This window comes from Mirounga angustirostris, unplaced genomic scaffold (assembly GCF_029215605.1).
Source record: "Mirounga angustirostris isolate CCGP_5_RB_7025 unplaced genomic scaffold, mMirAng1.0.hap1 SCAF_3, whole genome shotgun sequence".
In the NCBI taxonomy this organism is placed as follows: Eukaryota; Metazoa; Chordata; class Mammalia; order Carnivora; family Phocidae; genus Mirounga; species Mirounga angustirostris.
Window position 1 is genome coordinate 77979983 of NW_026991711.1, and position 17971 is coordinate 77997953.

Here is a 17971-nt window from a genome sequence, read left to right on the forward strand (position 1 = left end):
GTCTCCAAGAATGGTCCTGTTTAATCTGACTCTTGTCCCTTAAAAATATTTAAAAAAAAAAAAATCTGTGCTACGTAAGCTCTTTTTTTTTTCTTTTTTTTCTTTTTGAGGATTCTAAATCAGTACAATGTTTGATATTAGTCCTGTTGTCCTGGAGATCAACTAAAATAAAAGCATAGTTATTGTTCAGCTTTGGTATATTCTGCAATAGGTTTAAACACGTAGGATATATACCAACCCTTATATTTTCCAACCGTGAAGTTACAGTGATGGAATAAGTCACTTATGAGAGAGGAAATATTACAGACACAGAATAAAAGTTTGAGACCCAGTTTTTCTTTAATCCTCTGGGATAAGCTATGAAACAAGCAGTCTGAAGAGTGAATACTCAGTGTCATGAATGATGTGCATAAGTTTACAATAATATGGGCACAAAAGAGATTGTCACCTTTAGTACATTAGGGTCATTAGAATTTCTCATATCCATGCACCGTTATATTTACTTGCATGAATTTACCACAGGTTCGTAGCGGACTTTGCCATTTAATGCTTACAGAGCCTAAAGCTTCCAAAATGCCTATCTGGCCTGTACATATTTCATTAAAAATAAACTCTATATAATAAATAAATATATAAAATAAATAAAATGTTGCCTTTGGAATTTCTATAAATAAATTTAACTTTTTTTTTATTTTTATTTATTTTTTTTTTATTTTATTTTTACTAAGAGGTCTTTGCTTTAAATTCACCGGGATGGCACCAGTGAGCATTAACTGAAAAAGTCTCTTAAGTAAGACTGCACCCTCCATGCCTTTGAAAATGCAGCGTACCCTTGCGCAGGCCACCAGCCAAAATCCTGATGAGTCGAAGTATGGCAGCTGTGCTGATACAAGATGAAGTACAACTGATCAAAAATGTAAAAGCGCGTCTAAATCCCAGCATGCATCAGGCCGCGGTCCTCTCTGCTTCTGCTTCTCTCTTCCATCTCCCCTGCTCCTCATCCACGCACACACTCACACCCCCGCTCAGTCTCCCTCTCCTCTTCTCACAATAAATCAAGCAAGTGGGCAGCGGCGGTCCTCCAGGAGGACAAGCCTGTTTAAGTGCAGAACAAAATCAGCATGTTCCCATCCAAGCCTCCATCGTACATTATACATGCGGCAAAGTTTGGCAACTGTGGAGCTGGTGTGATGACACAGCTAATCAATAAGAACCCACCGCGTGAAACCTTTATAGTGGTTACTTTTTTAAGGGCTCAAGTGAAGAAATTGTCTTTGTCAACTTTGGCTTAGAATATCCTTATATAGTTCAGGTACTTTGTCGGGGTCCACTGGCCTAGGTAAAAAATGTGTGAATTTCTGGTGCCGTTTAGTCCTCGTTCCTTCTCTTGGGGTCCCGTCTTTATTTAATGCAACATAGTATCGCCTTCCAGTGTCCACGTGTTTATACAGATTCGAAGAGTACGTGTTATACCAGTTTTCTTCAAACTGTTCTCTGAATACACACTCTTGGGTTAGTTTCTCCTGTTAAAACAAACAAACAAACAAATCAGTATTTTGCAAAATAGCTACTTTCTGTATTTAAAGCAATATCCAATCGCGACACAATATAACTCTGGTGAGAAAATACTGATTTTAACCCATTTTAACCATTGTGACGTATTTTGCAAAAAGTGCCTGACTGTATAAATTTAACTACATTCTAATTGTTTTCCATACTGACTGAAGTTCAAAAGATTTCAAACGTTTTCTAGTTAGATTTTTTCATATGCCCATTATTTGAACAAGCCCGACAGACAAAGGACGACAAATGCTATGAGTTGTTCCCATTTTTACTGCAGCAGTTAGGACGGTGACCATCCTGCGAGGGAGAGCCTTAGCTGAAGCGAAAAGTCCAGATAACTGCCTCATCTTTAATACATGCTTTAAAAAGTACTTGCAATATAGACCAACATTCTCAACATTAGCACTGTGGTCGGATACCTTCTGCCCTCTGAAGTAGGAGAGGTGACATATTACTCCACAGGAGTGCTTTTCAAACTTTAGAATTACAGAAAAATCACCTGGGATGCCTCTTTAAAATGCAAATTTGCAATCTCCAACCCTTTAAAATTCTGATCCAGAAAGTCTGGAAATACGCATTTTTAACAGGCCCTTGGGGGAATTCTGATGCAGTTAATCCATGGTCCACATTTCAAGATAGAATGCTTTCTATGTGACTGAGTCTTCCTGAAGACAAAGAAGTAAAAACAATTGCTGTAGCCCTCCTACTTCCTTGAATTTAGACAGAAAGAGCCCCCCAACTTAAAAAGCCACATTCTCAGGCACACAGCTACCAACAGAAAAGCTGTACTTATTCCTACATCCCCAAAGTTAAAAGGTTCCACATTTTCACAAATGTATTGCACCTCTCCCTCCACCTGAGCTTTACGAAACTCTAGGTCCCATTTAACCGCATGCCCCAGGGCTCCTGCATCCATGTGTCTCCTGGACAGAAGTCATGACCAGAAACAACATACGCCTCACATCCCTGAACCAAGAGCACACCCAAGTCACAAAAGCTGTCCCCTGGAGAAACAAGGCAACGGGACTGAATAACCTCTTTGCTCTTCTCACCACTAGGCCACAACTTTTCAAATCAGTACCTTCCTCGACGGTACTTTTAAAAAATGAACACAAAATTACCTTTAAAAATATTCCCCTCACTCTTGCTCATATGGCAACTTACATAAATAAGAAAACAAACCAAAAAAACAACACATGTCCATGCACACACTTAAAACAGCAAAACAGGTAAGGACATTTGACGTTCTTCCATTTCTGACATTCAGACCCAGAGGACAGCAAACTAGACATCACCAAAATACAGATGTCCTTTTTTTTTTTTTTTAAGATTTTATTTATTTAAGAGAGAGAGCAACAATGAGAGCACAAGCAGGGGGAGCAGCAGAGGGAGAGGGAGAAGCAGGCTCCCCGAAGAGCAGGGAGCCTGTCGCGGGGCTCGAACCCAGGGTCGACAGACACTTAACCGACTGAGCCCCCCAGGCGCCCTCTTTACATGCACACACCCAAGACAGAATTTAGTACACTGAGTTCATAGAGAGCAGCCGGGCAGGATCCATCACATCCTTGCAATGGAGTAAGTCAGGAGAGCAAAGGGAGAAAGGGAGAGAATTTGACAAAATCAACAGTCCAATGTGAGACTGGCTCCCCTATTTCTTTTATGAACCAAAGGCTTAACACCCACTCCAAAGCACACAGGGCCTGCCCACACCTCCTGATGGGTGCTCTTCCAGGCCCCGAAAGGGCTTGTGACACAATATTATCTCACTGGACAAGTTCTTCTTAAATCAAACAGGGCAAAGCAAAAAGAAAAAACAACGTGTCTGTCAAGGACAGATTCGACTGTCAAGGACAGAAATGACAGGGAAGCTTTGGAGGGCTGATGCTGGGTTCGTAGGGACAAAATGAATTGCGGGGAGTGAGAAGTCCTCCATGGCTCCCCCCTCGGAGGGATTACTCCACTGGGGTTCCAGGAGAAGCTCTGCCCTCGGGAGGAGGGGGTGAGCATCGGAGAGGCAGCCCTTCACCTCACTCCAATGGAAACCTAGAGGAGCATTCTTCTGAGAAAACACAACCCCTCCCCTCCCCTGCACTGGAGGATGAGGCTGCATGTGATTTCTCTTTCATCTCTATTAAGACTGACGAAATAAAAATAGTGTGTTAAAGACATTACCAGCAATTTTAGTCTTTACTTCCATCTGTATAATAAATATTCTCCTCACAGACAAGATTATTCCTGGCTAAAAATGCCTGGTTTGGGTTTGCTGTGATTAAGTTAATTTTCTAAACAAATTATGTTTTTGTTTTTTTTCTTCTTACCTAATAAAATGGACCAGTGTATGGAACTGTATGCTGAACCTTTAGTTCCTCAAAAAACATGAAAAACTAATTCATTTTAAGCTTGCTTTTTCTCAGCAGGAAATCATATCATCTGACAGACATTTTACTTGAAAACAGAACACTTCTTTCTTCTTTTGGAACCGTGAGTTATGTACTAGTCCTGCTTGCTTTACAGAGCTATCGTACCTATCGTACGATGGCCTTTGTTGGATTAGAAACACAGACACGTCACCTCAGCAGAAGACAGGTAGTTTGCACGCTGGTGAAGAGCCCAGCTGGGGCGTCGAAGGCCCATGCACATCCCAGCTTCACCCTTCTCTAGCTGTGGGACATTTACGACTGTACTTAACCTCCACAATCCTCAGTAACTTCAACTTTCAAGCAGGTTAGTATCTTCAGACAGGGCTATTACAAATACGCAGTCAAAGAACATGCCTGGCACAGAGGAAGCCCTCCATAAACAATGGTGGTTGTTGACATTATGTTAACATCATAACCTCTCACAACTGGGAGGAACTTTGGAAAACAGCTAATACAACTTCTCCTGTTAAATACATGGAACAGTGAGACCCAGATGCGAAATGACTTGCCCCTGGTCTCTGCCACAGGATCTCGTTATTAGGGGAATGAAGCCACCAGAGCAAGAAGTTTCCAGGAGCCCTACTGGAGGCGCCGCAATCTGGAGACCAGTCCCTTCTGGGCTTTTTTTGCTTTTCACTAAACACTGTGATTCCTCCAGACCTCCTCCTCCAGGGAGGCTTCTGGTGCTGTTTCCAAAGGGCCAGGCACTAGAGAGGGCTGCGCAGGGGAAAGGCTAGGGCTTGCACACCATGCTCAGGAATTACATGAAGCAACTGTTACTCTAAGACTCCTATGCGCTTCCTTCCTTCTTTACCTTAACAAAATGTAATTTTTAGAAAACACTATTCGCTTTGCAAGAGGAATCCGTAGAGATTATGAACAGAAGTCTACAGTGGTGGGGACAGCACAATCTAGCAAGGGAACACATTTGTTTTCAGTATTTATGAAAAGATTCTCATTGTATATGTTTTGAGGGGGTTTTTTAGTTTACAAAAAAAAAAAACAAAAAAACCTTTTTTAAAAAAAGTTATAAGCTAAGAAACTGAACTAGCCTTTTCACTGCTCAGAAAACACTGCTCTATTTCCCCTGGCAGGCTATTATAGCATTTTTTATATACACATAATAGAATTTTTTAGGCAACCCAGAAAATAAAGTGAATTATTCCATTTTAAACAGCATCATCTATAGCCAGCACTTTTTGTGATGGTTAAGAGTTCAATTGCCTCCTACACAGAAGGGTTGTCTGACTTCGGTTAACAAGTTAAATGAGATTGTGCAGACATTACGTTGCAAAAGCGCTGGTACATTTCAGCTCCTGTAATTATGACAATTAGTATAATGCCACTCAGATAAACTGACACCTTAAAAATTAAAACGATCATTAAGAATTAAAGACCCTGTTACTTTTTTATGCCATGTATATTCTTTTAAATAATTTCTTCCTCTTTTGGGGGATTACATTAACGTGTGACTTCTGCTTTGGACAGACAGATAAAATAGCAAGGTTTACAGAAGTACTCTCTTTATGATCACTCTTTAGAACTCAGTGACAAAATACTTAGTCGAGGTGACTATACTTACGTATTTGTACCCCGTAGTGATTTTTCTAAACTAAAAATGAGCAAACGAGTGCAAATTGGGACAGCAAAAACATACTAGCCTGTATTCTTCTATATATGCAGTGGAGGAAAAAAAGTTTCTGCCTTCCAATCAACTATACACTTTAGAATTATAGAACTCAGATGTTTTAAAACTCACCACATGTTTCCAATGCAGACAGTTTATAGAGTATTCCACTATAAAGTGATCAATTCTTGTTTTATTGTATTTCCATGTTTTAATTTTTTTTTCTTTAGATTATTTAACTATAGCTGTTTATGGCATACCTATCTTTGAACTGTTGGATTATATCACTAGGCTTGGGTGGAGAATGTGGATTTAATTCAAAAGTCTACTAAAGTCCATGCTTTGGAACAAAATCTGGTGAATGTTAGCAACTATGGAAACCTCTTTTCATTTTATATCATCAAATTCTAAGCAGTGGGAAAAACTGAAATTAAAACTTCAAAACTTTTACGAATCCTATTAAAACCAAAGAATGAGATAATAATGTGAAAATTACAGCACACCCTAAGGAATGCTTAGGAATGTTATAAGACATAAACTCATATAGACACCACTTAAAATATTAGACAATTGGAAAATGTGTAATCCACATGGGCATTATTATGCCCAATTCATATCTATACTCACTTAAAAACTGAAATCAGAATTTTTTAAAATTTGAGGCTCAACAGTTCTCATGGAAAACATATAGGCTTATGGCATGCTGCCATTTTAAAACATGATTTCTCTTTGTATATCCCTTTGTATATATATCCCTTTGTATATATAAATATATTTATAAATATGTTTATAAATATATATGGTGTAGGTTTAACCACACTATCCAAAATGGTTGCATTTATTTGACTCAGTGGGTCACTTAAACTAGTTGCGCAAACCAGCCCAACCCGTAAATCCGAGGTCAGCGACTATACAGAAACTAACTTGATGGTAGAGTTCCCAAACATTTTGCAAGTTAATGATTTGATGTAATCACTCGTTCTCATATCTCCCGTTTATTACAGTCATGGTATTTAAACCTCCCTCAACCACAATTACTCGTACAGATGTACTCTTTCTCATTAATAATCTAGCAGTAAAGTCTTAATGGGAGTTGTTGCAAGGATCGGGGTGATTAAATATAATGACTAAAGGACCATTAATAAGAAGCCAGGTCTTTCAACTCTTCTCTCCTGGGAGAAGTCCCCAAATGGACAGAAAGCAACAAACACAGAGGAGAATAGGCAAGAGGGCACTATTTCTTATTTTATTATACTCCAATTCAGAGCCAACCCTGTTATGCCCTCGATATGGCTCCCCACAAGCCCCGTCTTTCAAATCCCCACTATTCCAGAGGGGCCTGCTTTCTTTCCATGATCTTAGAATTGTGGGAACAATTGGATCAGTTGTGTCTGGTCAACATAAACAAAATGAAGCAAGGAGGCAGGCAGTTTTTCATTTGGTCTCATCAAAATATAGAGAAAATTAAGAATTCTGACATTCTCTCCACTCCTCCCCCACCAAACACTAAACAAAACAAACACAAACCACCCTTTCTCCAGGAGCAGCTTACTTGGGCATTTGGGGATTCAAAGGCCAGGGCCCAGTCTGAATCCAGGCGCACACGGACACTTTCTAGGATGTGCGCTCACCAGCCTTGTGGCACCAACAATGTCGCCAAGGACAGAACCTGCCCCAGACAGGCTAGACAATTCAGGGGCCTTCCTTAGAAGCCACTATAGACATGGATATTCGCTTAGCAAATCTTATTAGCTCGTCAACTTGTACTCCATTTCCAGAGACGTAGTCCCACAGGGGAAAGAAAACCTTGCTCCAGGTGCACGAGGATTCAAATTTGACAAGTCCCGTGTTCACTTTAAGAAATATTGTTGCTTGTGCCCCCTATGCAGACAATGCACGTTTAATGCTTCCACTGAGAACCTTACAGGAAAAAATCATGAAACTTCTTTTAGGATCTTAGAACACCAGAGTAAAAAGAAATCACATGTAACATTTCTTACCCTAGATGATGATCTGGTAAGAGTAGCAGGTCGTCCAGCGACCACTGAAAATACACATCAAAGACCTGCAAACGCTGAAGAAACCTCACAGTGTGTAGCGCGAGAGGGAAGAGCCCAGAGCAGAGGGAACACCCTGGAAGAATCTGACTGACACACCGTGGCAGAAACCCGTCCAGCTGAACAGCTGGGAGGGGAAATTAAAGAAATACGGGATCCAAAAAGACAAAGACAATTGAGTCCAACTACTTTGTTTCCATGATAACCATCAAATATACCATAGGGACTGGAATTGGAAAAGAAAAATGTGCCAAAGGTTTTCTATGATAGACAAAATGGGTTAAATTAAGAACTTGGTTTGTAGAAATAAAATTAAGAGAAACCGAAAAATGAACCAATACAATGACAGTGGAAGCCCAAAGACTACTTTGAAGAACGAAAAGAGTCACGGAATTTCCTTACATAAAGGAATGCCAAACTTACACACACACACACACACACACACACACACACACACAGGGTCTGGGAGCGGCGGGTGGGTTGATTAATAATCCTGGGCCTCAATTTCCTTATCTGTAAATGAGGGAACTGGACTAAGACATTTCTAAGGTCTCTTTGGGTCTAAGATTCTAGGGATTCAGTCTTGGAACATCAAAATGGAGAATGCAGAGCTATCCACAAGAACTCTGGAAGGACATGTTGAACAGGAAATGGAAAAAGAAACTGCAGTGGAGGAAAATAAGGAAAGAAACCAAATAAAATGTGCTGCATCAATTGCCCACTGCAGAGAGGGTGGGGGCAGCTGCTCAGAAATGCAGACTGAATTAATGCTTCCAGAAGCAGCCAAGGGAATGAGGTTGCTGTTTTGAGGAAGAAAGGAGGACAAGGAAGAAGACATCACTTTGGCACAAGGAGCCCCTTCTTTCTTCTCCCTGGGAGACCGTCAGGATGATCCCATCCTGGAAGGTGTCTTGCCCAGTACGACCTTGCATTTTAGGGCCCGTCACCATCCTCTTCACCATGTTGGCCACCAGAAACATGCCTGAACCACAAACCCTACATCATAAGCTCTCCCTCAGAGAACTTACTTGGGAGAAAAACCAAGTCTTGCAAGAAAATAAAAAGTCCGCAATGTCGTAGAGCACTCAAACCCAACGGGAAAGCTGGATGTGGGCATAAGGCAGACAAAATGCAACATCAAAGATAAAGAATACCAGAACTCTTGAACTTCTCGAATACCCCCAGCCAATGCTCATGGGCCCCTACACCCCCATCCCCACCCCCGACACCCACAGAGAAACCCTGCACAAAATCGCAAAGTAGATAAAGCCTGTCTCTGGCACCCCCCACTTCTTGGGCCCCCAGCTCCTAGCCTCAGCTGTACGCGTGCCAGCCCAGATTTCTCTGGAACCGAACTGTTCCTCCCACCCCTGAACTTGTGATATATAAATGGCCCTGCTCTCTTAGAAAGTGACCGGTGCAGCTGTCCCTTCCCCTCTGTAACACGCAGGTGACTGTGTCTAACTCTCTCAGGGCCCCTCTCTCTGCTAGAGTGGAACAACCCACTTCCAACAGTAATCAGGGCTAATACCATCAACTAATAATTCCATTGCTCCAAAACCAAAGTCATATGCTGACATAGACCCTTTTTTAAAACAGTGCTTTAGTCCTGAAAAACCAATTCTGAAGGTAGACATTTCAGGTGCTGTGACAGCCTGGTGAATCCACTAATGTGTGAACATTAGAAAAAAAGAATTACAGTAATACTAAAGTAAATTAAATCCCAAAGAAAGAAACTTCTTTACCTATGTGGATAAAATAATTACAAGCTACATATAAAAATAAAGTACCTAAAATTAATCTTGATAAGCAAGGCTTTATGGTTAACATTTTAAAGTATGATTCAAGGGATGCAGGAACGAAGGAAATTTATATTTATTTTCATAGACTGTGTGATACATCTTCATTCCGGAATTCAAACTGGTGAGAAACACACTCTCTGTGCATGTCGCGTCCAGTAAGGAGTATACGAGGCTGTACCAGGGCAGCGTTCCACCACGACCACACTCATCCGTGAAGAATGCTAAGGGAACAAGCCTGCACTAACCAGCCGCTGCGAGCCAAGCAGTGTGCTGGCTGTTTTATGGGCTTCGTCTTCTCTAATCCTCACAGCAATGCTGTGATGCGGCTGTCATTAGCCCTGTCTCACAGTTATAGCTCAGCAAGTTCGAGTAGACTGCCCAAGGTCGCACAGCGAGTGAGCAACAGGGCTGGGATGCTAAGCCTTGTGTTGCCACTACTCCCTGCTTTACCTCCAGCTTCGAACCGTTCGAATGTTCCAAATGCAAGTAACAGGCTTCGATAGTCCATCAAAACCCTGCAAACTGAAAATGAACTTGAAAGATGGAGAAAGAAAAAGAATACAGGCCAAGTCAACACAGCCAAGAGAAAACTATCTGAAACACAGCAATTCATGTGGAAAATGGATGGAGGGATGAAATCTAGAGCCGAGGGTGGACAGCAATGATGTGAGAACATACAAAGCAACATGGCAGCTAAATGGGCAAAAATCATTCCATGCAAAGCAATCACATCGTGCACCACAGGGAAAGGGATGTCTTTGGCGTGACCTTGGCAAGTCTGTTCTGGAATACCGCACTGAGCTTTGAGCACTTCATTACAAAGGAAAAGCAAATCATGACGGAGATTGCAGTGAATTACAATACACGCGAAAAAAAGAATAAGAAAAGAGGGGATCAACTTATGTCGGGATTTTAAGCATTTGTAAAGAGGACAAAGGAGGACAGCTCTGTATATGTGTCTCCCACGTAACACCAGAACCTTTCAATCCTGGGGGGGGGGCCCTCGGCAGCGGGGGCGTCAGGAGTGCAGACGATTTCCTCAGCCACCCGTGAGGATGCCACTGAGGTGTACCAGGTCCACAGACTGAGAAACGATGTCTGGGCACGAGCACAAGTCAGTGCCTGGCATGGGGGAGGCAGGCGGGATGAGGTGGCCCCGCCACCACTGTAGCTGCCCTCAGGGTAGCGCCACCCGCCCCCCACTCTGGGGGGTGGGGGGGCAGCTTTCTTTGTGGGGCTCCAGGGCACCTCCCACACCGTGGCTGACGATAGTGACAGCAAAGAGGCTCCAGCAGCAGCTGGGAGAAACCGAAGCGGAGACAGGACACGGCGGGGGGCGGAAGTAAAGATAACAGAATTAGGGTACAAGCACAGCCACCACGTTTCTGAGCCCAGCGGCAAAGCCGCCCGCTCACAAGCCTTCCTCTCCTCAGGACACCCGCCTGGTTTTCTCCGTCTCCTCTGGGAACAATCCTGAAGTTCTCTCCCACCCTGGAATTAAGCTCTCTAAGTTCTCCGAGCCCTTTTTGTACCTAAGGCTATCGTAACAAGAATCATACCAAATTATAATTCTTGGTTTGTGTCTCTGCCACCCCCCACAAAGTTGCAAGTTCTTGGATCAGTTCTAAGCTCACCCAGAAGAGGAAGTACCATTTGCATTTGTATGTTCAGTTGATCTCATTATCCATGGTAGTTCTGTTCTCTAAAGCCTCTGTGAGCACTGAAGTCATGAATACTGACGTGCTGTTCCCAAGAGAAACACGGCATTAGGTGCCACGCAAGGCCGTCATAACACTTTGGTCAATCAATACGTAACCCTGATTTTTGTGGGTTTCTATTTAAGTTAATGTTGTAGATTCATTAACAACGAACTCACCGACAACACACCAGCAACAGCACTGTGGCTCACACTCACACAAGACTCGCTCACTTAGCTGGTGTGCTCCGTAAGACTCATCACAGCCATCTCGCATTTAGAAACACCAGAAAGCACTTCAGCACTATGCTTCGGGGGCCTCTGAAACACTAAAATCACCCAAAAAAAACACAAAAAAGGAAAAATGTGGCACTAAATAGATCCCCAAAAGGACACCTTTTTATAGTGTGAGCTGAAGCAAGAAAGCAGAGCATTGCCTGGCAGGACCTCTGCTGGAAACATGCCCATCAGGCCATTCCCTTCTGCTTCTCCTTGAATGTCTGCAGATGACCATGGAAGTGCCACCAGTAATGACTTTAGGATCACAAGCAAATTTAGTAAGTAGACGAATTTGCAAATATACAATCTGCAAACAATGAGGAGCAGGTGTACTTCCAGTACCAGCATGTAATAGTAGTAGGTGGTGTCACTGATGTTTGTTGGCTTCATGAAAGCCAGCAGGAAAGACTGAGGGTGTAGGTGAGGGTGTGAGCAAGTGAGGGTGTGAGTGAGTGAGGGTATGTGTGAGTAAATGGAAGAGGGAGTCAGTGATGAGCAAGTGAGGGTGTGAACAAGTGAGGGTGTGAGTATGTGAATGAGGATGTGAGCAAGTGTGTGAGCAAGGGGTAAGCGAGTGAACATTTGAGCGAATAAAGGTGTAAGCAAATGAGTGTGTGAGCAAGTGGGTCTGAGTGAGGGTGTGTGTGAGTGTGTGAGTGAAGGTGTGAGCCAGTGAAGCTGTGACAGGGTGAGGGTGTGAGTGAGTGTGTGAGTGCATAAGCAAGTGAGGATGTGAGTGCAGGTGTGAGCAAGTGAGTGAGTATGTGAACGAGTGAGGATGTGAATAAGTGAAGGTATGAGCAAGTGAGTGTGTGAGTGAAGGTGTAAGCCAGTGAGGGTGTGAGTGAATGAGTGTGTGAGGGTGTGAGTGAAGGTGTGAGCAAATGAAGGTGTGAGCAAGTGTGTGAGCAAATGAGGGTGTAAGTGAGGGTGTGAGTATGTGGACAAGTGTGTGAATGACTGAAGGTGTGAGCCGGTGAGGGTGTAAGGGTGTGCATGAGTGTGTAAGCAAGTGAGCGTGTGAGCGAATGAGGGTGCAAATGAGTGAGGGTGTGTGTGTGAGCAAGTGAGGGTGTGAGCGAGTGAGGGTGTGAGTATGTGCCTGAGTGAGTGAGCAAATGTGGGAGGGAAAGTGTGAATGAGTGAGACTGACCCAACTCTGATCAGCCTGTCCGGCATCACTAATTCAAGGAACTGGGGGAGACTGAAACACTTAAAAGAGAAGCAGAAGGCTCTGCAATTCGGAACCAGTCTGTGAAACAGGTTCCGGTGAGGAGGAGTTCAGGTTGTGTGTGACCAACAATCCATTCTGAACTGAGAGGTGATGCTGGAAAGGTGAGATGGAGGATGGGGCAAGGGCAAGTAGCAGGTAAGTGAGGAGTAGAAGAAGCAGGGGGTGCTTGGAGGCAGTCAGCTTGTGCCTCTGTAGCCCCCAGTGTTGTTTTCTCTTGGTGGTCCTCACGCTCCCCAATTTACAAACTAACCAGATTTCATGCGTGCAGGGAGGCTCAGGACAAGAAAGCCATTAGTCAGCATTGCCAGTCAACTATGTAAGTGAAATATCCACTGCACAGATATGCTGCTCTTTTCAAATGTATATATAAACTGCTCTGTAACAAATTCATTTTACAATGTTAATGAATTCACAGTAGGTTTTGTTGTAATGAATTTTTTTTCAATCAAAAGACACAAGCACAGGGGCCCCTGGGTGGCCCAGTTGGTTAAGCCCTCTGACTCCTGGTTTAGGCTCAGGTCTTGATCTCAGCATTGTGAGATCGAGCCCCTCCTCAGGCTCCGTGCTCAGTGGGGAGTCTACTTGAGATTCTCTCTCTCTCCCTCTCCCTCTGCCCCTACCACCCACCATCTCACATGCCCCCCCAAATAAATAAATCTTTTTAAAAAGTGGGGGGATGTCTGGGTGGCTCAGTTGGCTAAGCATCTGCCTTCGGCTCAGGTCATGATCCCAGGGTCCTGGGATCAAGCCCCGCATCAGGCTCCCTGCTCAGCGGGGAGCCTGCTTCTCCCTCTCCTTCTGCCTGCCGCTCCCCCTGCTTGTGCTCATTCTCTCTCTCTGACAAATAAATAAATAAAATTAAAAAAAAAAAAAGGCACAAGCACAATTACTATCCTGTGGGACTCCCTAACATTTTTTATCAAAAAGGAAGCTTTATACACAAAATGGTCAGGAACCACTCTGGTCTGCATGTCAACCCTTCTAATCTTCATAAATTAGGTGTTTAGAAGCCAGGATCCACAGGGTCTTCTTAGAAAGAAAGAAACAAACAAACAACCAAAGTGATCTGGGATCCCACTGACAATATATTCATACTTGCAACATGTAATAAGTGCCAACTGCATGCAAGACACTGTTTTAAGTACTGGCAGTTCCATAGGAAACAAAAGTAAGCAAGTCCCTGCCTCCATGGAGCTACCCTTTATGAAATGGAATTCTAGTAGGGACACAGAAGAACTATGTGCCAGTGGAGACTCTGCCCCAAGAAACGGCCACGCCCTCAAGCCTTCCTCGTCAGACTTCTCGGGCAGACACTGAGGCCGCGGAGCTTCCGAAAAGGCAGCAGTGTGGAACAGGGAATATGAGTAAAACCAAGGGCAGGAAACAGAAGGGATCTTGTGTGAAGCCTGCACCTGTCATGAGGAAGATTCTACTCCGAGACTCCTGAGCCTGAACAAAGACCACTGCTGAGCATGTTGCCTGGTACCCAGGACCATCCTCCTCCAGATGAGATGAGAGCAATCTCCTGAGCTATTAATGATTAAAACCAAAGCCTTTGTCTCCAGACCTGTGTTCTCTGACTTTGGTCATTACTAATGTGGGATGTTTTAAACATGTCTCAGTAAATCAGTAAAGCTAATCCACTAAACAACATATACTTAACTAAAATTAAATAAACAAATAAATACATTTGTTAAAAGATGATTTTCCATCGGTACAGATGCTAAGGAAACAAACCAACCACAAAATAAAAACTAGGCTACTAGAAAGAAAAAAACTGTTCCAAAATCGTATCTGTAAAGGAAATACTAAATCCTATTCTAATACATGGTTAATTCTGGTAAAATTATTTTGTATTCACAAAAATGGATGGCAACTCTTATGCATATGTTTTGGACAAAGTTTATTCATCCAGCTACATTCAAATCGTAACTTGTCACTATCTATGTGACCCTGAGTAAGCCACTCAGCCACTAAACCCTCATTCTCCCCATGTCTAAAACAAGGACAGTGTATGAACTCAATCAAATAATATAGAAGATGCTCTTCTGAGGTGCTGCCCTCTTTATCATCAAAGAATTATTACTCAATCCTTTGAAAATTGGCAATGTACATATGCAGTATAAGGTAATACTCTATTTCCCAAAACATCTGTTTAAAACCACCTATTTCCATAGCATACTGCTATCAGGTAGATTACTAAACAAATGACCCTTTTCATTTCCTTTATATGAATTACATTCTTTGGAGACTATCTACAGGACATGCCTAAACATCTACCATCAAAGTAATCTGAACTGACAAACCACAATGACAAATTGCTAAGTCTAGTGGTGCCTTGCCCTTTGGTACAATATCCTGTTCCACAAACACACTAGTTTATTCTGCTCGCTCAAAAGTTGCTCACAATTGCCAAGGCAGGATGCCCGATGGAGACAAGAAGGTCTCCGATACAATGCCAGGCTCAAGCTGCCTTTCCAGCATACCACTAAGCCTCCTTGCTAGACTTCACACCTACTGTGATGGGATATTTTCAAAACTGGCATCTGCAGACCCCCGGAAGACAACGGACCTAATTTGGAGAGCACTTGCAGCCCTCCAAATTAGGTCCTTTGTCTTTGCTTGGTCTTTTCATTTCATGAAAAAGTAAAGGGATTGTTTTAAGGCTATTCTGGACCCCCCCAGATGACCACCTGTAACTGTATACTGCCACCCAAGAACGTATTTGTGCTAAGTAGTGCTAACTAGTGCTACTTTCACCATCAGGGCTAATAGGAAAAGAAAAAGACATACCTAGCACATCATCTGGTCTCCCAGGAATTAGAATAGGAAGACTTGAGGGTTAGGGGGACAACTGTCTTCCCTAGGTGCTCAAAGGAACAGGTGGGCTCAGCTCAAAAAAAGCTTTAGGGCCACATGGACAGTGAAGCAGCATCTTAGCCTCAGTCGCATACCATCTTCCATCACACTAACTCAATCATGCCAATCTGGATTTTATTGGTCTTAGAGGTTAGTGCAAATTTTAACATTAATATGTTTCAAATTGGAGTTGCTAAAGAAGTATAAGAAGTTCACGTTGGAATGAATCATGGAACACTACATCAAAAACTAATGATGTATTGTATGGTGACTAACATAACATAATAAAATAAAATAAAATAAAATGTTTGTGTTGGTTCATATTCAAATGACATAGCCATGATCATTTAAATGAGTATGGGTTTCTAAGGATCTGAGAGATTTTATTTTTTTCCTCTTAAAGAGATTTATAGGGGCACCTGGGTGGCTCAGTTGGTTAAGCGTCTACCTTCTGCTCAGGTCGTGATCTCACGGTCCTGGGATCAAGCCCCACATCGGGCTCCTTGCTCAGCGGGGAGTCTGCTTCTTCCTCTCCCACTGCCATTCCCCTTGCTTGTGCTCTCACTCGCTCTCTCCCTCTCAAATAAATAAATAAAATCTTTTTAATAAAAGAGAGAGATTGATATATTCCTTCACTCTGGGACAGGTAGATCTACAGGGTCTCTCTCCCCTCTATCCCACACCATGGAGACACCTTGCAAGGGAAATTCTTTGACTCACATACCTTTAACCCAGTAGAGACAACTGCCCTGACCAATGTATTTTTTTTAAGTTTATGTGCATAGGAAACACAGTCAAAAATCCATCACACCTAGTTATTACATGGATTCATATAAACCAGGGCCCAGTTGTGTCTCTGGAAACATAACAACCAAATCTACTAGGAAATACATGTTTTATAAGCATCGCCATCAGGATTATGGTCAGGTTCCAAAGCACTGATCTGAGGGCTGCAAGAACTAGGCATGAGTCACTCTGCCATCTACAAAGTCTGGGTCTTTAAATAAGGAAGAAGAGGACCCTGTAAGAGGACAACCACATACTAGGTAGTGCTATCGACCACGGTGCCCAAATTCAGTGAGGCTCTGCATCTATGTGGGTCGATGAATAGCTGGTTCATCAAACACTGACCATATGCCAACTGCACCGAACGTGTACTGCTGGGCCTTTAAAAAACAGAAAGATTATAAAGACAGAGAATCTGACTCCTAGAAATTTAATCTAGTGGAAAAGACCAACAGGAATTAAAATTCTGGACAGAAAAAAGTAAGTGCTATAAAAGGGATACAAACCCAAAATCTGCACATCATCCTTTTGTATCACTTTTACAGATTCTATGCTCTACTTTCCTGTATCATTACAATTTTAATGATTGTGCTACCCTTTTTAATGAAAAGGTGAAATATCTTTCATTAAATGCAAGCTTCTTAAAGGAGATTAATTTTTTTCATGGCATTCTTTTTAAAAGAGATATTTATTACAGTCAATTACCCTTGATGCTTTAAAGTATCTTGGTAACAGGGACACCTGGGTGGCTCAGTCGGTTAAGCATCTGCTTCGGCTCAGGTCATGATCCCAGGGTCCTGGGATCGAGCCCCGCATCGGGTTCCCTGCTCAATGGGGAACCTGCTTCTCCCTCTGCCCCTTCCCTCTGCTTGTGTGCTCTCTCTCTCTGACAAATAAATAAAATTTTAAAAAAATAAAGTATCTTGATAACATTCAGATAAATTAGATTGACTCTAAAAGTAACTATCCAAGCCTTACTTCTAGTCTCCTTGATAAGAACAAAAGTGACAAATGTAAACAAATACTCTAATAAACTATAATCCTCTGTGTGTGTGTGCACGCAAGCGCACACGTGCACGATCTAACACCCTCTCTCTGACTCAGGCAGGATACTCTAATCTTTACATTTGAAAGCTCATGTGCCCTAACTTGTCTGCCCTGCCTTTTCTGAGACTCCTATTCCTCCCTCAAGATCCAGTGTAAATGTTACCACCCAATTTCCTCAAGCAGTTACTTAAACACTCTTTTGGACCCCCAAGATGTTTGTGTGTTTCTCTGATACAGCACACCGCACTCTGCACTGAATTACTTATAAATACACGCCTGCTACTAGATTTGGGGATCTTTGTAGCACGGTTATGCACTCAGCACAGTGCTGGGCACATAGTGGATATAAATGTTTACGAATGAAGGAGCAAACCAAGGAATTGATGCCTGGGTGAATTAACACATGAATTCGAGAATCGAACTCCACCCCAGAGCCAGAATCTTTCAGGTTGTCCTTAAATCATACCATGATACACACTAGCGATCGCATTTTTCCTATTGCCACATTCTAATAGGGTACCAGAATTCCATGCATTTTTCTGAAGAACTATGACCCCTTTCACCTCTAGCTTTTTAGATACATTCCTAACATAAACTTGGA

The 17971-nt window shown here is 42.6% G+C and overlaps 1 protein-coding gene across 1 annotated transcript in view; it reads right to left on the reverse strand.

Annotated features, from left to right (window-relative positions):
• Positions 1-314: 314 nt before the first annotated feature.
• The window catches only part of FGF9 (fibroblast growth factor 9), a 32112-nt gene continuing 14455 nt past the window's right edge, over positions 315-17971 (reverse strand). The window contains exon 3 of the mRNA XM_045869183.3: positions 315-1523. Coding sequence (XP_045725139.1) covers positions 1278-1523 — 246 coding nt within the window. The 3' untranslated portion in view covers positions 315-1277. The remainder of the gene's footprint in view (positions 1524-17971) is intronic.